The sequence below is a fragment of the Dasypus novemcinctus genome, chromosome 12 (genome assembly GCF_030445035.2).
Source record: "Dasypus novemcinctus isolate mDasNov1 chromosome 12, mDasNov1.1.hap2, whole genome shotgun sequence".
In the NCBI taxonomy this organism is placed as follows: Eukaryota; Metazoa; Chordata; class Mammalia; order Cingulata; family Dasypodidae; genus Dasypus; species Dasypus novemcinctus.
The window spans coordinates 65,551,608-65,571,185 of record NC_080684.1 but is presented as its reverse complement, the minus strand read 5'-3'; the positions used below and the strand labels follow the sequence as shown (position 1 = coordinate 65,571,185).

General features: G+C 40.5%; 1 protein-coding gene across 1 annotated transcript; it reads left to right on the top strand.

Annotated features, from left to right (window-relative positions):
• Positions 1-8,938: 8,938 nt before the first annotated feature.
• On the top strand, positions 8,939-9,244 carry LOC101436465 (non-histone chromosomal protein HMG-14). The gene has a single exon (XM_058308503.2). It carries the CDS (start codon positions 8,939-8,941, stop codon positions 9,242-9,244), a length of 306 nt encoding a protein of 101 aa, XP_058164486.1.
• The last annotated feature ends 10,334 nt before the right edge of the window (positions 9,245-19,578 follow it).

Below are 19,578 nucleotides of genomic sequence, written 5' to 3'. Positions count from 1 at the left end.
AAAATATTTATGTTAATAATGTGCTTTACAGCAAGTTCCAGTTTGATTGTTTGCTATTTGATCTTTAACAAATCAATTATCCTCTCTTAGTTTCTGTTTATTATTAAGAATTAAAAGAAGTATAACAATAGTATCCACTGTGACAGTTTGAAGCTGAACAGACCCCAGAAAATTATGTTCTTAAAGTTAATCCATTCTCATGGGTGTAAATCTATCATAGGTGAGATTTTGATTGGGTTACTTCGTTTAGGGCATGGCCCAGGGTGGGTCTTAAGATCTCTTACTGGAGTTCTTTTTAAATGGGATAAATATGGGGAAAAAAGGAGAGAAAGCCATTGAAGCCAGAAGATGAAAGCAACAAAACCTGGAAGAGAAGGGAGTGACCAGCAGATGCCGCCATGTGCCTTGCCATGTTCCAGAAGAGTCCAGGGTTGCTGGCAGCCAGTCTTCAGGAATAAAGCCTCATCTGATGATGCCCTGATTTGCACATTTTCATGGCCTCAGAACTGTAAGCTTGTAAGTTAATAAATCCCCATTGTAAAAGCCAACCCATTGCTGGTATATTGATTTCAGCAGCCTAGCAGACCAAAACACCTACGTTATGTGGTTGTTTAGAGATTAAAATTAGTGATATATGTCGAAATGTGTGATACACCATAAACTCTCAAGTGGCATGTCTACTTACAATTTATCATTCATTTAAACAGCCTCATATCCGTAAGGCAAAATATTAAATCCTGAGGGATGTTAACTGCTGATTCTCTGAAAAGACCATCAGAACAACCTGTTAATCAAGCAAAGCTGAGTTATACCTACAATGTTTAGAGAGGATCACCTTGGCAGAGTCTTAATAATAATATCTTGGAAGGGGAAGTTGGGGTAGGTATTTATAGGGATTTGGGACCTGGGATTCAGTGACTTAATTCTGGTCTTTCAAGTAGGGATATGTTTAGGATTGGAAAAAGTTCATGGTATAGTAATTAAAGAGGGGAACACAAGGAAATGAGGGTTTTGAAGAGATTCTTGTTGAGTAAATAATTGTTTGATAGAAGTAGCTTGCCCAGAGGAGCAATTGTCCCAAGAATAGAGCTGGTTGAACAATCTATTGTTCAGAAAAATGGATTTTCAGGAAGTTCCAGAAGCAAATAATGAAGTAATTTATTGGTTTAGGATAGCCTTATCCTCCTGGAAAACAAACACACACACAAACAAACAGTAAAGTCATGTCGATGTAGGCAATCTTAGTTCTTAGCCTTGATAACTGAACTCTGAAGCTGCATATAGTCTTATTTTTCAGAGATATATAAAGATATTTGGAGAGGAAGCCTGTTGCTATGGTACTAGCTAGCGTTTTATCCTAGGTATAGTCCTTGGAAAATTATTTCATTTCTTGGAGTTTCAGTTTCTTTAGTTTTTGAGAATTGAGACCACCTGTGTCAATGTGGCTTAACTTTATTTCAGGTACTTCTTGTCCAGGAAGATTGAAATGTAAACTAGTACATAATTTCACTTCTGCTTCAAGAAATTCTTGCAAACTAATTTTACTGGGTAAACAGTTTGCCCATCCTGGCCAACACATCTTTCATCAGAAAAATAGATTACACATCAGTAAGATGTTCATTTATCAGATCCAGTTTATTTTGTTGTTGTTTTTGTGTGTGGTAAGGTTTCACTCTGACACTTCATTCCTCTTATTCTATTTCCTTGTTGTTGTCTATGAAAAAAAGATTAAGACCAAAGAAAAGGAAAGAGAGAGAAAGAGAAAAGGAATAATAGTAATGATAATAGTAAAAGATAGAAGAGGAATCATACAAGACCTAGGAAACTGAAAAATTAACACTAGTAAGAAGCACAGAGGGATAAGATTAGAAAAGTGGAATAGAAAAAAATGAAGCAAGAAAATGAAAAGATAAAAATATATAGAATGAATTTAAAGGCTGGAATGGTGAGAAGAGGGAAAAAGAAAAAAGAAAAGAGAGAAAGAAAAAGAAAAAAAAAGAAAGAAAACAGAGAGAAAAGGAAAGAGAAAGAATTAAAAACAAGAAACTTTGGAGACCAAACAAAAAGAGGCAGAATGAAAGAAAAACAGAATACAGAAGACAGAAAGATGAAGGGGAGAAAAGAAATAGTGTAGGTAGAGAAAATCGGTAGATAAAAAGAAAAAACAAACAAAACAAGCAGAGAAACAAAGGAAGGGGAAACACAACAAACAAGAAACAAAGGAAGGGGAAACACAACAAACAAGAAACAAGTCAGCAGTGATTCATTTTAAAAAAGGACAAAGAAGAAAAAAAATGTAAAAAGTTAAAAAAAAACACAACGAAGATAGGCATCGAAAAACAGCCTTCTTTCTTAGACCCCTAAGGATCTTCTCAGGCTGCTGGAGCTCACCAATCATTCACCCTGCAACCTGCCCTCCACAGGTTTTGAACTGGGTTTTAGTGAGTAAAATAAGGACAATTTTTTAAAAAGGAACTTTTTTAAGAAGTAAGAGATCCAAGAAACACTAATACAAAGACAATGTCTATATGTTCCTTGTCATAGAGTTTCAGCTGGAGGCCTGTTAACCCAGTGGATCACTTCTCAAGCAGCCTGGAATCAAACCAGGCACCTCAACTGTGCTAGGCAGGAATTCTTCCACTGAGCTCATGTGTCTGCTTAGATCAGTCTGTTAGCCTTTCAGAAGGCTATCCGCCCTTTTACCCCGGGCAGGTTAGGTTGCTGGTAGTCTGTTGGAGTCCTGCTGATCAGCAGCCTTCACCTAGGCGACTGGCAGGACAGCCTGCCTGAGGGGAGCCCCCTCCCCTCTCCCTGTTGAGTCAGGGTCTGTTCTGATACTCAAGGGGGACCCAGCTAGCTAAACTCACTGCAGGGAAACCACTCTCCACAGTCCCACGCCCCTCTTCCTTGCAGGTTGCAAGGAATCTGCCATCATACTCCCTTTGGAGTGGGGAGTCAGTGGCTCCACCTAGGCTATCTGCCCTGAGGGTGCGGTATTTGTGCCACATGGGGGAAGGAACCCATGGGTTCCCCTGGCTTCCCTACTGTCCAGCACCTTCCTGTTCTATATATATCCAAAGATGTCTGCTCTCCTGTCAGTTAGATAGAATTTGCCAGAGTTTCACCCTCGCTTGATATATTGGGGGTGGGAGAGGGGATCCCTTCCCAGTGGCGGGAAGTTTAATAACTCCTGATTATTTGTTTTGGCTTCTTCATCTCTCTGTCTCTCACTTTCCCAGGAGCCATGAAGCAGTGTCCTGGATCACTGTACCCCAAAGCAAGTCCCCAAGGCAGCCTCTGGCTTTCTCCATTGTTTTAGTGAGAACTGAGCCTTATCTGCCTAACCCCTGTTGGCCATGTTCCCACAATCTCAAAGTTTATTTATCAAACTCCTTTAAAACCCTCACTTTGCTGTGTCCACCAATCTTAAACTTTTTTTTTTTTGGTACTGGGACTGGGAATTGAACCCTGGACCTCCCACATGGGAAGCTGGTGCTCAACCACTGAGCCACATCAGCTCCCTGACACTATTTTTAAAGAGTTTTATTGAAATATATTCAGTCTCCGTACAATCCATCCTAATTGTAAATCAATGGATCACAGTATAACCACAGAGTTGTGCATTCATCACCACAATCAATTTTAGAACATTTTCATTACTCCAAAAAGAAAAGTCACCTGCCCCTTTTACCCACATATTGTTGACACTTAGCATTGGTGTATCTTTGTTACAATCGATGAAAGAATAAGAAAACATTACTATTAAGTATAGTCCATAGTTTGCATTAGGTGTATTTTTTCCCCACATACTACCTGTTTATTAACACATTGTAATAGTGAGGTATGTTAGTTGTAGTTTGTGAAAGAATATTCTTATATTTGTACTATTAACCATAGTCATCATCACCAATAGGATATACTGTTTTATCCTCTAGTTTTCCTTCTATTGACATACATGGCTATAAACTTCCCCTTTTAACCACATTCATACACAATTTAGCACTGTTAATTATACTCACAATAATGTGTTACTGAGGCAGGTTAGTAGAGTGAAAGAGGGAAAGTAGCTGGGACCTGGCAGTGAACATGGCTGGCAGACAATGTGACTGTGAGACCCTGTCCAAAACCTCTTGAGGGGAAGTCTGCTACTAAAAACAAAGCCAGAAAGATCCCACAAGACTCTGACCATGAAGTCTCATTTGAAACTATTTCTGGCATCAAAATGAAGACCAGGATAACTCCCAAACAACAGGCCTCCCCATTGGCCCCCTGAGCTAACAGGTGGGGCGACCAACCAGAGCAGCAAACAGTTGGGGCCCCTCCCCAACATCAGGAAAGAGGAGGAGTAAGGGTCTTAAAAAGTCCTAACCCAGGGCCCAACGCACATCTTACACTGCAGCATGCCCACAGTCTATGCCTCAGATTCTGTACTGTTTTTCTTTTCGTGTTTCTTAATAAACTCTTTGCTCCCTTGTGCACTCTGTGGTGTGTCCTTAAATACTTTTACCTGACATAGCCAAGAACCTAGAGGCCCAGAACCCAGAGCATTCCTCTAACATATTTGGTGAGCCAGCTAGGAGACAAAGAGGCAAGTAATGCTTCCTGACCCCTGTGGAGGACTGGTGAGTCTAAAATTTTAATTAAAACATGTCTGTGCCCTCTTTTGTTTTATTAGCAAGGCCCCTGAGATGCTCACACTGGGCTGTTCCTGGATGTTTGATGTTTGTTCCTTACTCAGCCCCTAGGAGGCCCTGAAGTTCTCTCTCTCTCTCTCTTTTTTTTTTTTGTATTTGAGTACTCCTTTTTTTTTAATGTTACATTAAAAAAATGTGAGGTCCCCACATACCCCCCACCCCCCTCACCCCACTCCACCCCCCATAACAACAACCTCCTCAATCATCATGAGACATTCATTGCACTTGGTGAATACATCTCTGAGCACCGCTGCACCTCATGGTCAATGGTCCACATCATAGCCCACACTCTCCCACAGTCCACCCAGTGGGCCATGGGAGGACATACAATGTCTGGTAACTGTCCCTGCAGCACCACCCAGGACAACTCCAAGTCCCGAAAATGCCCCCACATTATATCTCTTCCTCCCACTCCCTACCCCCAGCAGCCATCATGGCCACTTTCTCCATACCAATGCCACATTTTCTTCAATTACTAATCAACAATAGTTCATGAATAGAATATCAGCAAGTCCACTCTAATCCATACCCTATTCCTCCATCCTGTGGACCTTGGAATGGTTGTATCCACTCCACATCTATATCAAGAGGGGGCTTAGATTCCACATGGATGCTGGATGCAATCCTGCTTTCAGTTGTAAGCACTCTTGGCTCCCAGGTGTGGTGTTTGACCTTCTTCACCTCCATGTTAGCTGAGTGGGGTAAGTCCAATAACCAGAGTGTAGGAGTTGCAAGTCTGTTGATGCTCAGGGCCTGGCTATCACATGGTCAGTACAGAGATTCAGGTGCCCTTGGGTATACATTAAATTCCAGCACCAACTACAGTTCTGGTAAAAGTAACAGGAGAGACTTGTGGGCAAAGATCACATCAAAGTCCAGCTCCATCACACAGAAACACAAACCCAAAGTAGGTCCAACTGAGATGGCACTGAACTCCATCTGCCATGACCATAGAACCTGTGGGTCTCTGTAGCCCTCAGAAGAACCAATACCTGGGGTTGTATCTACTTTATCTGTCTCTGAGACTCTGCTCAGTTGTGCATAAGGGCAACCCCTCTGATAACCTCCCAGCTCTTTTTGGAGACTCATAGCCATATAAACTCATTTGTCCTTTCTATTTCCCCCTTTTATTCAGGTCAAAAAGCATTTTTAACTCCTGGTATTATATGTAGACTGAGACATTCTGCTGGTCTGAGTTGACCCTTTTATTCAAGGTCATTTTCTAGTTACATCATTAGCTGGTACTTGGTGGTAATCCCTCGGCACCAGGGGGGCTCATTCCCAGGAGTCATGTCCCATGCTGGGAGGAAGGCAATACATTTACATGCTGAGTTTGCTGTTTGCCTATAAGGTGCAGATCAGTCTCTGTTTCTTATTTGCCTCTAAATGTCTGGTTTAACTGTGAAACTTTGGTCACTGACAGGGGCCATAAAATGAGCTCTCTCTCATGGACACTTTCTAAAACCTTGTCAAGAGTAGGCCAAAAGAAAGGTCCTTAGCCAGTCCCATTCCTAGTGGGAAAGTCCATCTTGGAAACTTCAGTCTAGGAACCAGACATCTCCCAAGACCCGTAAGTCTCTGGAGATGCCCAGAGACATAAGGTCCCTGATCCCCAGAATGTGGGGACAGTGAGCACGGCTCCTGAGCTCTAGGATACTGGTCTCAGTGAGCAGTCAATTCAACCAGATCTATCATGGGATGCCACCAAGACTGATGAATCTGTTTATCCTCCCCTAGGAAAATGGGTGGCTTCTAATTGGGACAACCTGCCTACTGATGGTCTAAAAAGGATGAGGCTGATCTTTTCCTGCCACACCAAATGGCTGCTGTACAGCCAAGAGTGAGCTCTGTATGGGACCCTGAATTCCAGTTAAACCTGTGTAAGAGAGAAGGCAAGGACAGACAGATCCAAGAGGCAGAGACCATGTGGTCATGTCTCCTTGAAGGGATGAAGAAATGCACTACCGAACTGGTCAATTTTAAATAAGCTGAGGATAATTACTCAGAGGCAGAACCTAGGCACTCAGCCTTAGTTCAAGGAAAGTTGGTAGAGGCAGTAAAAATATTGCCTTGTAGATCCTAACTCTAGAGAAGGACAGATCCTCCTAGAACTCCGGCCTGCCTTGGATATCTATAAGAAGCTGCAGAAACTTTCTCTGGCCTTCCAAACTTCCATTAACCCCTTTTTAGAAACAGCCTTCAGAGTTCAACAGTCAAGACTGAGCCACTGAGAAGAAGCAGATGAGGAGGGGGACAAGGTCACCTTTTAATAGCCACCATTAAGGGCACGTCACTGCAGGGCCATGGGAATCCAGGCTCCACATCAGCAGGAACCTGGCTCCAAGCTGCCTCCCCACCTGGGCGGGGCCTGAAGCCATGTGTGAACCATCAACCAGGAGGAGCCTTGGGTGACCCTTGAAGTGGTAGGTAAGTTGTTAATTTCTTTTCTTCCCCCTCCCCTACCCTGTTGTTTTTGCTGTCTGTGTCCATTCACTGTGTGATCTTTTGTATCTATTTCTCTTTTTGTCTTCTCTTCTCATCTTTCTCCTCTAGGATTCACTGGGAATCGATCCTGGGGAGAGGAGAGAGGTTCCCTGTCATTTGCGCCATCTGTTATTAGTCTCTGTGGCAATTCACCTGACTCTCCTCTTTGTCTCTCTTTTGTTGTGTCATCATCTTGCTGTGGGACTCAGTTGCATGGGCACTGGCTCATCACACAAGCACTCGGCTATTGCTACATGGGAACTCAGCTCGCCACATGGGCACTGGCTCGCCATGCAGGCACTTGGGCTTACCGCATGGACATTCATGTGGGCACTCGGCTTGCTGCACAGGAATGCGGCTCACCACATGGGCACTGGCTCACTGCCAACACTTGGCTTGCCATATGGGCACTGATTTGCCATGCAGGCACACTTTCTCTTCTTCTTTTTCACCAGGAGGCCCCAGGGATTGAACCCAGGTCCTCCCGTATGGTAGACAGAGGCCTTATCACTTGAGCCACATCCACTTCCCTTAATTTTTTAATTAGCATGGCAGCCAATTACTTGGTCCTAGCCTACAGTCTAGCCTTGGTTGTTTCTAGTAAGGGGAACGAATGGGGAACCATGATCTAGGCCACTTACTAAAGCTCTTTCCCACCTCCAGCCCATGATTTAAAAGTTGCTGGCTATTCCTAGCTCCCTGCCTATTCCATGGCAAGACTCCAGTCCTTCTAGTGAAAAAACCTCTCAGGGATTTACCTCTTGTGGGAATTGACTAATGGAATGCCGTCTCCAGAGCAAGCCCAATTTGTTTCTCTGGACCCCTTAGCTCCGTATCTAACAACTGCCCAGGGATTTTCTTGGAAAAACAAAACCAGAAGGCCCCACACAAGGTTTCTGCCTTAGGCAGACACTGGGAGCTTTCTGTTAAGGTGAGTCTAAAGTCAAGTCTTTCCCTAAGCTAAGTAAATGTGTAAAATTCTCTCTTCTGTTCTAATCTGTACTTGCTTTAACTTTGTCGTCTACTTGTGCCTAGAAACTTGAGAATCGGATTTGGATTTTCCCTATTACAAATTGGATAGTGGTAAAAGGTAACCTAAAACTGGGTCTTTAAGTGTCAATACTATCTTGCAACTGGATTTGATGTATAAATCACAAGTGGAATTAGATTAACTGCTGAAAAGGCAGAAAAACTTAGCAACATTAATGTTACCAATAAAATTGTTTTAGTTGCTGTGATAGTCAGCCAAAAAGGTGCTTATGCAAAATATCGGAAATCAGTTGGTTTTTACAAAGTTATTTATTTGGGGTAGAAGCTTACAGTTACCAGGCCATAAAGCCTGAGTTATTTCTCTCACCAAAGTCTGTTGCCACATTTTGGAGCAAGATGGCTGCCAACATCTGCCAAGAGTTCAGGCTTCTTGGGCTCTTCTCTTGCTGGGGCACCATTTCTCTCTGGGCTCAGCAACTCTGTTTTCTCCACAAAATCAGCTATAGGCTATCAAGTCACTTGCTCTATCTCTCCCCCAGGGACTTCTGCTGTGTCTACAGAGCCATCTCTATTCCTCTGTGCTCTTCTCCTGTGTGTTCACTTCCTGAGCTCCATCTCAAAAACTACAGCATCAAAACTCCAACTAGCATCCAGTTCTCCCAGCGACCCCGCCGCTGTCCCAGCAGCTCGGGCGGCGGGAGGAGCGGTAGCGGCTAGCAGCCCGGCTTCGTGAAGGCTCTCGGCGCACCGCATCCTGCAGCACCACCAAGATGCCCAAGAGGAAGGTCAGCTCGGCCAAAGCGGCGGAGAAGGAGGAGCCCAAGAGGAGGTCGGCGAGGCTATCCGCCAAACCCGCTCCTGTGAAAGTGGAAGCGAAGCCAAAAAAGGCAGCGGGAAAGGATAAACCTTCAGACAAAAAAGTGCAACCAAAAGGAAAAAGGGGAGCAAAGGGAAAACAAGCTGAAGTGGTTAACCAAGAAACTAAAGAAGATTTACCTGCAGAAAATGGAGAAACTAAAAATGAGGAGAGTCCAGCCTCTGATGATGCAGAAGAGAAAGAAGCCAAGTCTGGTTAATACCATATACCATGTCTTATCGGTGGTCCCTGTTTCTCCCTTCTTGTATAATCCAGAGGAATATTTTTATCAGCTATTTTGTAAATGCAATTTTTTAGTAGATCTAGAAGAAACATTTTTAAGAAGGCGATTGGAATCCCACCTCATCCCATTTTTTTAAGTGTAAATGCTTTTTTTTAAGAGGGGAAATCATTTGCTGGTTGTTTATTTTTTGGTACAACCAGAAAATAGTGGGATATTGAATTATGGGAGGCTCTGACTGTCTTAGGTGTCAACATTCCACTGGGGGTGGCAGTTTTTATACCCTTTAATACAACACGTACTAAATGGTGATTTAGAATCAAAGTTACGCATTTAATATGTGTTGAACATTTTAAATTACTTCTATTCCCATGTTTTTTAGTAGACATGTTTCTTAAAACCACTCCCTGATCTTTGCTCTCCCTTTCAGAACTCTGTAACATCCTTGGTCTTGGTCGTCCAGTTTTTCTAATAACTTTGTTAATGTGCTGTAAAAGATTGGAAATGTGAGTATGTAGTGTGTATGGTATTGTGAATTTGTGGGACTTAAAGATGTAACAGTTTATCAACGTTTGAAAATACTGGTACTTGATATTCTTTTAAGGAAAACTTGCCTCCAAATTTTAAGCTGGAAAGTCACTGGAATAACTTTAGAAAAACAACTACATGGCTTTTTAGGGTTTTGGTACGTACATTAAGAATTGTGGGGAAACGGACTTTGGCCCAGTGGTTAGGGCGTCCGTCTACCATATGGGAGGTCCGCGGTTCAAATCCCGGGCCTCCTTGACCCGTGTGGCGCTGGCCATGCGCAGTGCTGATGTGCGTAAGGAGTGCCGTGCCACGCAAGGGTATCCCCCACGTGGGGGAGCCCCACGCGCAAGGAGTGCGCCCGTGAGGAAAGCCGCCCAGCGTGAAAAGAAAGAGCAGCCTGCCCAGGAATGGCGCCGCCCACACTTCCCGTGCTGCTGATGACAACAGAAGTGGACAAAGAAACAAGAACCAGCAAATAGATACCAAGAACAGACAACCAGGGGAGGGGGGGAATTAAATAAATAAATAAATCTTTAAAAAAAAAAAAAAAAAAGAATTGTGTACAAATTGTTCATAATGTCTGTGCTGATCTTCAAAACAACCAATAAAAATCTCAATTATGAAAGAAAAAAAAAACAAAACAAAACTCCAACTAACTCTTCTGCTCTGTTACAGTAGTTTTGTATGTGTGGGTGGGGACTCAACATCCTACTGATGTGGCCCAATCAAAGCCTTAATCATAATTTAATCACACCCAGTTACAGACCAGTTTACAAACATAATCCAATATCTATTTTTGGAATTCATAAACCATATCAAACTGCTACACTACAGTTGCTTAGTTCATAAACAAAAGTGCCAAATTTGTTCTAAAATTAATAACTTACTGGAAACTCTAAATCAGAGTTAAAATCATTATATAGATGCCTCTATATTATAAAACAGCAAAAGCTTAAATTGCATTAACTGGGTGGATTTAGCTTAGACCTACTATTGTGATGGTAATTTTATACTAATTTACCTTTGTTTATGGTTACTTCAGTTCTAACCTTACCCTGGTATATGTTTGCTGTTGTGATGATAATTCTAAACTGAGTTTGCCTTTGTTTATGGTTATTTCAGGGCTGGCCTGGTAGAAACCTCAACGCTTGTGGTTATTCATACACTCTTCCAATACAGCAGCCACCAGAGTTCTATTATCTCTGTGCACTGGGGAATGGGTGGCCTCCCACCTTCAGTGTTGATGTTATTAAAAGCAGCAGGTTATGAAAAAAACAGGATTCACTGAGACTTCAATGACTTCAGTGAATATATACTGCAATTGGTATTGCTCATCCAAGGTCTGTCATGGTCAAAATGGGAAATAAGCAAAGCTCAGAGGTAAATGAAAATGTTATAAATTGTATTTTAAAGCACCGGGAACAATTTGGTTATAAGCCAATAACTGAAGCATGAAATTCTTATGTAAAAATGTGTGGTCACAGTGCAGATTAATTAGAAATACCCTTCAAAGAGATCTTTCAAATGTTATTTTACAGTTAACCTTATTTTGTAAAAGAATGAAAATTTTAAGTAACAGTGAGTTGTGTGTTTGTGTTTAACTCCTATTTGTATCTATTTGCTCAGTGTGTATCTTCATACATTGGGATGGTAACATCAAATTAAATGAAAAGTCTTAGAAGAGCTCTATTCAAATTTTTAAAAATTAAATATATGCTTATATATGTGAATAAATATTCCTGGAGCCCAAACCAGGCTAAGGAGGATGGAAAGGCCATATAGAAATCTGAATATAGAAATTTTGGGGAAAGGAAAAAAGTTTTTCCTAAGCTCTTCAACCTACCCAGTACCCTTATTTGCAAGGGCTCTTAGGGAAGGGCTAAGTGAAGCAGGCTAGTAAGATAGGGAATTAATAGATGGATCTGAAACCTGGCAGAGAGCCCACGTGGACATCAGTAACCTCCAAGATGGCTTCTGGAAGACCCCCACCCCCAAGATTCTGCTCTCCAGAACAAAGACTTCTTCTGGATGCAAGGAAAAGCCCCGGGTGTTCCCTAAGGACTTTATCATTGGGTCCTTACTAGGAGATTGAATAGGTGGGGTAATCGATCAAAACAGCAAACAGCTGGAAGCCCTCCCCTGCGATTAGCAAAGGGGTCGAATAATTAATAGGTTATGAACCAAACCACGAGGGCTGAGTGTCTTCTTACCCTGATCTCTCACCTCTGGACCTGTTCCTGTCCTCTGTGTGCTGCTCTCACCATTTTTCCTCTTTCATGTGGCCACGCAAGAAAACCTGGGGATTTACAATCTACAATGGGGAATTGTAGCTTGTAAACCAGTCCTCTTTTATCCCTTTTCACCCCCTTCCTCTCTACCTAGGACCTCTGCTCTGTTTTTTTCTCCCATTTCTCTTCCCTCCCTACCTGAATAAATTACTGACCTAACTCACCCAGCATGCTCTTGAAATTCATTTCTGCAGCATAGCCAAGAACCTAGATAAAATCCAGTAATGTAAGTGTGGCAAAATAAAATTCAATCTTCTAGACCAGGGAGTTAAGAATCATAGTTTGGTACTGTAATGTCCCAGTTTAAACCTTTTAATAGCCTTAGTATAAGGGTGGTTAGTAATTCCATTACTAAATTTCAGTAAGTAAAGGAAAAGTCCTTGAAAGTCATGGAAAAATCTTTTCTAAATTATGATTTAAAAAATTAAACAATTATAATATATTCCAGAACCTAGCAGTCAGTAGGCTTTTAAGATTATTCAGTTTTAGAATTTTATTAAGAAAAAAGAGGTTTTTAGCCTCCTGTGAAGGAAAGGGAAAAAAGACCATTCCTTCCAGAATCTATAATGGTTTCAATTTTATTTATTTTGGGTGTAATATCCCTAGATTTATAGGATACCAATTAAATAAATTAGCTTATATGTATTACATATTTAAGATAATGAAAGTTTAAGTTCATGTTTAATGAAATATAGATCTGTCCTAAAGTGAAATGACTAGTTTTCAAAGAAAAGAATGAGGAATGTAAGACAAGACTCTTAAATGGATAAAGGTAAATTTCATTGGCTGCTAATTGTAATTTAATAAGCTTATTTAATTGTAAAGTAACCAGTCTTTGTGGTTATGGTTAGTTATAAGGAGTTTGCAAAAGTTGTCTAATCTGAAGTATTTAAATGGCTAATTCCAGGAAACCATTATTAATTAGATACTTAAATTGATATTAATAACAAAAAATAACTTCATAACAGGGAAACCTATTAGAGGCCACATCAATCTGCATATTAAAGTAGTGGTAAGGAAAGCTTCTATTGTAGATCATATGCAGAAAGATACTGAATATATCAAGAGGCTTCATAAACTTAATTCATTTTCTAAGTATTTAATGAATGTGCCTATAAGATAAAAGAATGGCTCTCTTTATTTTGCTTGCCATATGCTTGTCTTGTTGCCTATATTGTTTCTGTGAATTTAAGTCTAGGGCAGTACTTCTTTTCATATGTCTCCTAGCTGTCCTAGGCATAATCACCACTGTGGGATCTGGTGTTGGCAGTTTATTCCAAACCGAGCAGGTCTACCACAATCTCCCCCTAGAGTTAACCAACAGCATAAAAGAACTAAAGGAAGAATGCTATTTCCCATCACCTTTGGGAGAATGCAGCCTCTGAGGGCACCTGGCCTTTCTCACTCTCATAGTTCACTATGTCTTGGCTGGCCCCCTTTTTGGGCCCATGTACCACCATCTTCCTTATCCTTTTAATAAGACCATGTCTCTTAAATTCTAAGTTTTTTTCTTCCAGAACCAAATGCTTCCAGAGCAAGGTATTAGTCATAGGGTGATTTCATTCAGTTCCAACCATGGTGCTGGGCCCTTCTTCCCTCAACTTCAATACAATAGCCAGAGGGTTTTACACTCTGTCAGGCAGGGCCTACACCCCCTAACCAGCAGGAAGTAACTACAGAAGAATGACCATTACCCTTCAGTTCCCCTTAAGAATAAAGGTATAAATTCTCTGAGGGAGGAATTTGAGGCAGGTTAGTTTAGTGAAAAAGTGATGGTGGCTAGGATCTGGCAGAGAACATGGCTGACAGACAACATGGCCATTAGACCCCACCTGGAAACTTCTTGAGGGGAAGGCTGCTATTAAAGAACAAAACCGGAAAGATCTTGTAAGACCCTGATCATGAGGTCCCATTTGGAACTCTTTCTGGGGTCAAAGGGAAGCCCCAGATAACTCCCAAACAGGCCTCCTCATTGGCTCCCTGAGAGCTAACAGGTGGGGCAACCAATCAGAACAGCAAAAAGCTGGGGTCCCTCCCCAACATTAGGAAAGGGGAGGACTAAGGATCTTGAAAAAGCCTAACCTGGGACCCCATACCTGTGTCTCACCCTGCAGCATGCCCACCGTCTAGGTCTCAGATTGTGTACTGTTTTGCTTTTCTTATTTCTTAATAAACTCTTTACTCCTCACCTACCTTGTGGTAAGTCCTTAAATTCTTCTATGCAGCATAAACCAAGAACATGGAAGCCCAGAACCCAGAGCCTTTGCTAACACTACCATCACCTCCATCCATTTCCAAACACTTATAATCAACCTAATTAGAAATGTTGATCAACTTAAGGAACAGATATTTGTTCCAACCTCTATCCTCAGTCTATCTCCTGTCAACCTTTATTCTAGATTGTAACCCTATGGGATTGCTTATTATCATTATTTCATATTAGTGAGATCATTCAATATTTGTTCTTTGGTGTCTGGCTCATTTCATTCAACATAATATCCTCAAGGTTCATCCATGTTGTTGCATCATCAGGACTCCATTTCCATTTAAGGCCGAATAATATTTCATTGTATGCATTGTACCACATTTTATCCATTTATTGATTGATGGACATTTGTGTTGCTTCCATCTTTTAGCAAGTTTGAATAATGACACTATAAACAATTGTGTGCAAATGTCTCTTCACGTCCATGCTTTCATTTCTTCTGGGTATATACCTAGTAATAAGATTCCTGGATCATAGGGCAATTCTACACTTAGTTTTCTGAGGAACTGCCAAACTGTCCTCCACAGGGATGCACCATTGTACATTCCCACCAGGAGTGAATGAGTGTTTCTATTTCTTTACATTCTCTCCAATACATGTAGTTTTCTCATTTTTTAATAGCAGCCATTCTAGTAGCTGTAAAATATTTCACTGTAGTTTTGATTTGAATTTCACTAATAGCTAGTGATTTTGAGTATCTTCCTGTGCTTTTTAGCTGTTTGTATCTCTTCTTTGAAAAAATATCTATTCAAGTCTTTCCTCCCTTTTCATTTGCGTTGCCTGTCATTATTGTTGAGTTGTAGGATATATTCATATATGCTGGATATTAATTCCTTATTAGATATTTGGTTTCCAGACATTTTCTCCGATTGAGTAGGATGCCACTTTACTTTCATGTCAAGATTCTTTGAAGCGCAAAAGTTTTCAGTTTTGAGGAGGTCTCATTTATCTATTTTTTCTTTTGTTGCTTATGCTTTGGGTGTAAGGTCTAAGAAACCATTGCTTACCACAAGATCCTGAAGGTGTTCCCACATTTTCTTCTAAGAGTCTTAGAGTCTTAGCTTTTATATTTAGGTCTTTGATCTGTTTTGAATTCATTTATTTATGTATAAGGTGTGAGGTAGGGGTCCATTTCCTTCTTTTGGATATGTATATCCAGATGCAGCACCATTTGTTGAAGAGACTATTCTGCCCCAGTTAAGTGGGCTTGGCAGTCTTGTCAAAAATCAATTGAACAAAGGGGAGTGGATGTGGCTTGAGAAGTTGAGCATCCACTTCCCACATGGAAGGCTCTGGATTCAGTTTCCAGTGACTCCTAAACAAACAAACAAACAAACAATAAACAAAACAATGAGCAAACAGATGAGGGAGCCAAGACAGGGAGGTGATGAGGCTCAGTGGTTGACTGCCAGCCTCCAACATACAAGGTCCTGGGTTCAATCCGTGGCCCAGGTACCTCAAACCTCAAAACAAACAAACAAACAAACAACTGAACATAGATGTGATGGTCTATTTCTGGTCTATATATACACACACACCAATATCATGCTGTTTTGACTACTGTAGCTTTGTAATATGTTTTAAGGTCAGAAAGTGTGTCTCCAACTTCATTCTGTTTTTTCAACAAGTTTTTGACTATTTGGGGCCCCATATCCTTCCAAATAAATTTAATAAATGGCTTTTCCTTTTCTGCAAATTAAGTTGTTGGAATTTTAATTGGAATTCATTGAAACTGTAGATTAATTTGGGTAGAATTGATATCTTAATGATATTTAGTCTTCCAATCCATGAACATGGAATGTTCTTCTATTAATTTACATCTTCTGTGATTTCTTTTTGCAATATTTTGTAGTTTTCTGTGACTAGGTTCTTTACATCCTTGGTTTAATTTTTTCCTAGGTATTTGATTCTTTTAGTTTATATTATTGTGAATGGAATTTATTTTTCTGTTCTCCTCAGATTGCTCATTACTAGTTATAGAAACATCGAGACATCACTACCACTTCCCTAAACTTGTTTATTAGCTTTAATAGCTTTATTGTAGATTTTTTGGGATGTTTTATATCCAGGAGGATCACGTCATCTGAAAATAGTGAAATTTTTACTTTTTAATTTCTATTTGGATTATTTTATTTCTTTTCTTGCCTAACTTCTCTACCTAGAATTTCTGACACAGTGTTGAATAAGATTGGTGACAGTGGGCATTCTTGTCTTGTTCCAGATCTTAGAGGGAAAGCTTTCAGTCTTTCACCATTAGTACAATGTTAGCTGTAGGTTATTCATATGTGCCATCTATCATGTTGAGGAAGTTTCCTTCTACTCCTATTTTTCTAAGTGTTTTTATTAAGAAAGGATGCTGTATTTTGTCAAATGCTTTTTCTGCATTAATTGAGATGATCCTGTGTTTTTTCCCTTTGTAGTCTATTACCTTAATTGATTTTCTTGCATTGAACCAGCCTTGCATGCCTGGGGGGAAAAAAACATTTGATCGTGGTATATAGTTCCTTTAATGTGCTGTTAGACATGGTTTGCAAGTATTTTGTTAAGGAAGTTTGCATATATAGTCATAAGAGAAATTGCTCTGTAATTTTCTATTCTTGTAGTATTTTTATCTGGCTTTGGTATTAGGGTGATGGCTTCATAGAATGAGTTAAATAGTGTTTTCTCCTCTCCAATATTTTGAAAGAGTTTGAGCAGGATTTGTATTAATTATTCTTGGAATAATTGGTAGAAATTTACCTGTGAAGCCATCTGGTCATGGGCTTTTCTTCGTTGGTAAGTTTTTAATCACTGAATCTATCTCTTTTCTTGTGATTTGACTGTTGGCATCTTCTATTTCTTCTAGAGATAAGGTAGGTTGTTTGTGTATTTCTAGGAATTTGTCCATTTCATCTAAGCTGTCTAATTTGTTGGCATACAGTTGTTTATAGTAGCCTCTTATGATCCTTTTTATTTTTGTGGGTTCAGTAATAATGGCCCCCTCTGATTTATGATTTTATTCGCATATTCTCTCTTTCTTTGCCAGTGTAGCTAAGAGCTTGTTAATTTTATTGATCTTCTCAAAGAACAAACTTTTACTTTTGTTAATTTTCTCTATTGCATTTTAATTTTTATTTCTGCTCTGATGTTTATTTCTTTTCTTCTGTTTGCTTTGGGATTAGTTTGTTCTTTTTTTCACTTCCACCAGGTATACACTTAGGTCATTGATTTTAGCTCTTTATTCTTTTTTAATTTAGGCATGTAGGGCTATAAATTACTCTCTTGGCACTGCTGCTGCTGCATTCCATAATTTTTGACATGCTGTGTGCTCATTTTCATTTATCTTGAGATATTTCCTGATTTCTCTTGTAATTTCTTATTTGTTCTACTGATTGCTTAAGAGTGTGTTGTTTAACTTCCATATATTTGTGAATTTTTCAGTTCTCTGCCTGTTATTAATTTCCAGCTTAGTTACATTATGGTCAGAAAAAGTGCTTTGAATAATTTCAATCTTTTAAAATTTATTGAGTCTTGTTTTGTGATCCAGCATGTGGTCTATCCTGGAGACTGTCATGCCCACTTGAGAAGAATACATATTCTGCTGTTTTGGGGTGCAATGTTCTGTATGTATCTAATAGGTCTAATTCATTTGTCATATTATTCATATTTTCAGTTTTCTGAATACCCTTCTGTGTAGATGTTTTCTCTATTGATGAGTGTGGTGTATTGGAGTACCTAACTATTATTGTAAAGTATTTCTCTCTTTGTTCTGCTCTTCCTTGGGTGTTGCACAGTGTTCCCCTGGCCTCTGGAGACCAAGAACAGTTGTTTCAGATAGTTACTACCTGTACATTAGCTGTTTTTGGAAGAGGAATGAACCCTGGAAGTCTCTACTCTGCTATCTTCCAAAAGTCCCTTCAATCTTAAACAATTATGTGACAAATTTGTCTAATCCTAAAAACTCTCCTTCCAGGAAAGATGATTTTAAACATTCTATAAATATGTTACCACACTCTTTAAGATGGTATTAAGACGAAGTGAAGATGATAGTCAACCTTACTGCCGTATAATAAGCCTACTAAATTTAGGTTTGCTTGGTCAACAGGATTTTAAGGAAGTCTTTCTTTTTTATTTTTTAAGATTTAAAAACAATTTATTTCTCTCTCCTCCCTCTTCCCCCTCCCAGTTGTCTGTTCTCTGTGTCGATTTTGCTGTGCGTTCTTTGTCCACTTCTGTTGTTGTTGGCGGCACGGGAATCTGTTTGTTTTCATTGCATCATCTTGCTGCATCAGTTTTCCATGTGTGCAGAGCCATTCCTGGGCAGGCTGCACTTTCTTTCTTGCTGGGCGGCTCTCCTTATGTGGCGCACTCCTTGTGCGTGGGGCTCCCTTACACGGGGGACACCCCTGCGTGGCAGGGCACTCCTTGCACACATCAGCACTGCGCATGGGTCAGCTCCACATGGATCAAGAAGGCCCGGGGTTTGAACCGTGGACCTCCCATGTGGTAGACAGATGACCTAACCACTGGGCCAAGTCTGCTTCCCAAGGAAGTCTTCCTTGCAAGCCAATAATTGATATCTTAAAAAAAGGGAATTACAGGAGACTTTGGGAAGATGGCGTTGGAGTAGGCAGTAAGTTATTTTCTTACAAAAATAACTGAGAAGGTCAAAGAGCTGCCTGAAGGATCTGCTTTGGGGGTCAGCAGACCGGGATAGTGCTGAGCAACCCCCAGGAGGACTAGGAACAGAAAGACAAAGAATCTGAAATGAAAACTGTGAGTTATCAAACACTGAGGGTGGCCAGGAAGGAATGGCATCCATCACCTAACCTCAAGGCTCACAGCTTGAATAAAACCTGTGGCTCACTGCAGCTGACAGAGAGGAGAAAAGATATCTTCCTCCTTGGGAAAATGGAGTATGCAGCAGAGGAGAGGTTTCTCTACAGTGAATTTGGCCAGCAGAGATCACTTTGAATCTTGGCTCCAGCCATGCCAGATTCATAGGTAAAGGGAAGTTGAAAGAGACATCTCCATGGAAAGATTTGCTGACAATTGCCATCTGATGGCCAACTGGGAAATCACAAGGAGAAAAACTGCTTTTAGGTCTCTCTTGTCCTGAACCCCTAGGAAAACATCTGTGCCCCACTAGTGAGTCCCTGGCCCAATTTTGATAACTTAAGTTGGGTAATTTTAGAGACTCAGAATGAGTTGGACAAAAATCAAAGAAGAGCCATGAAAATAAACTACAA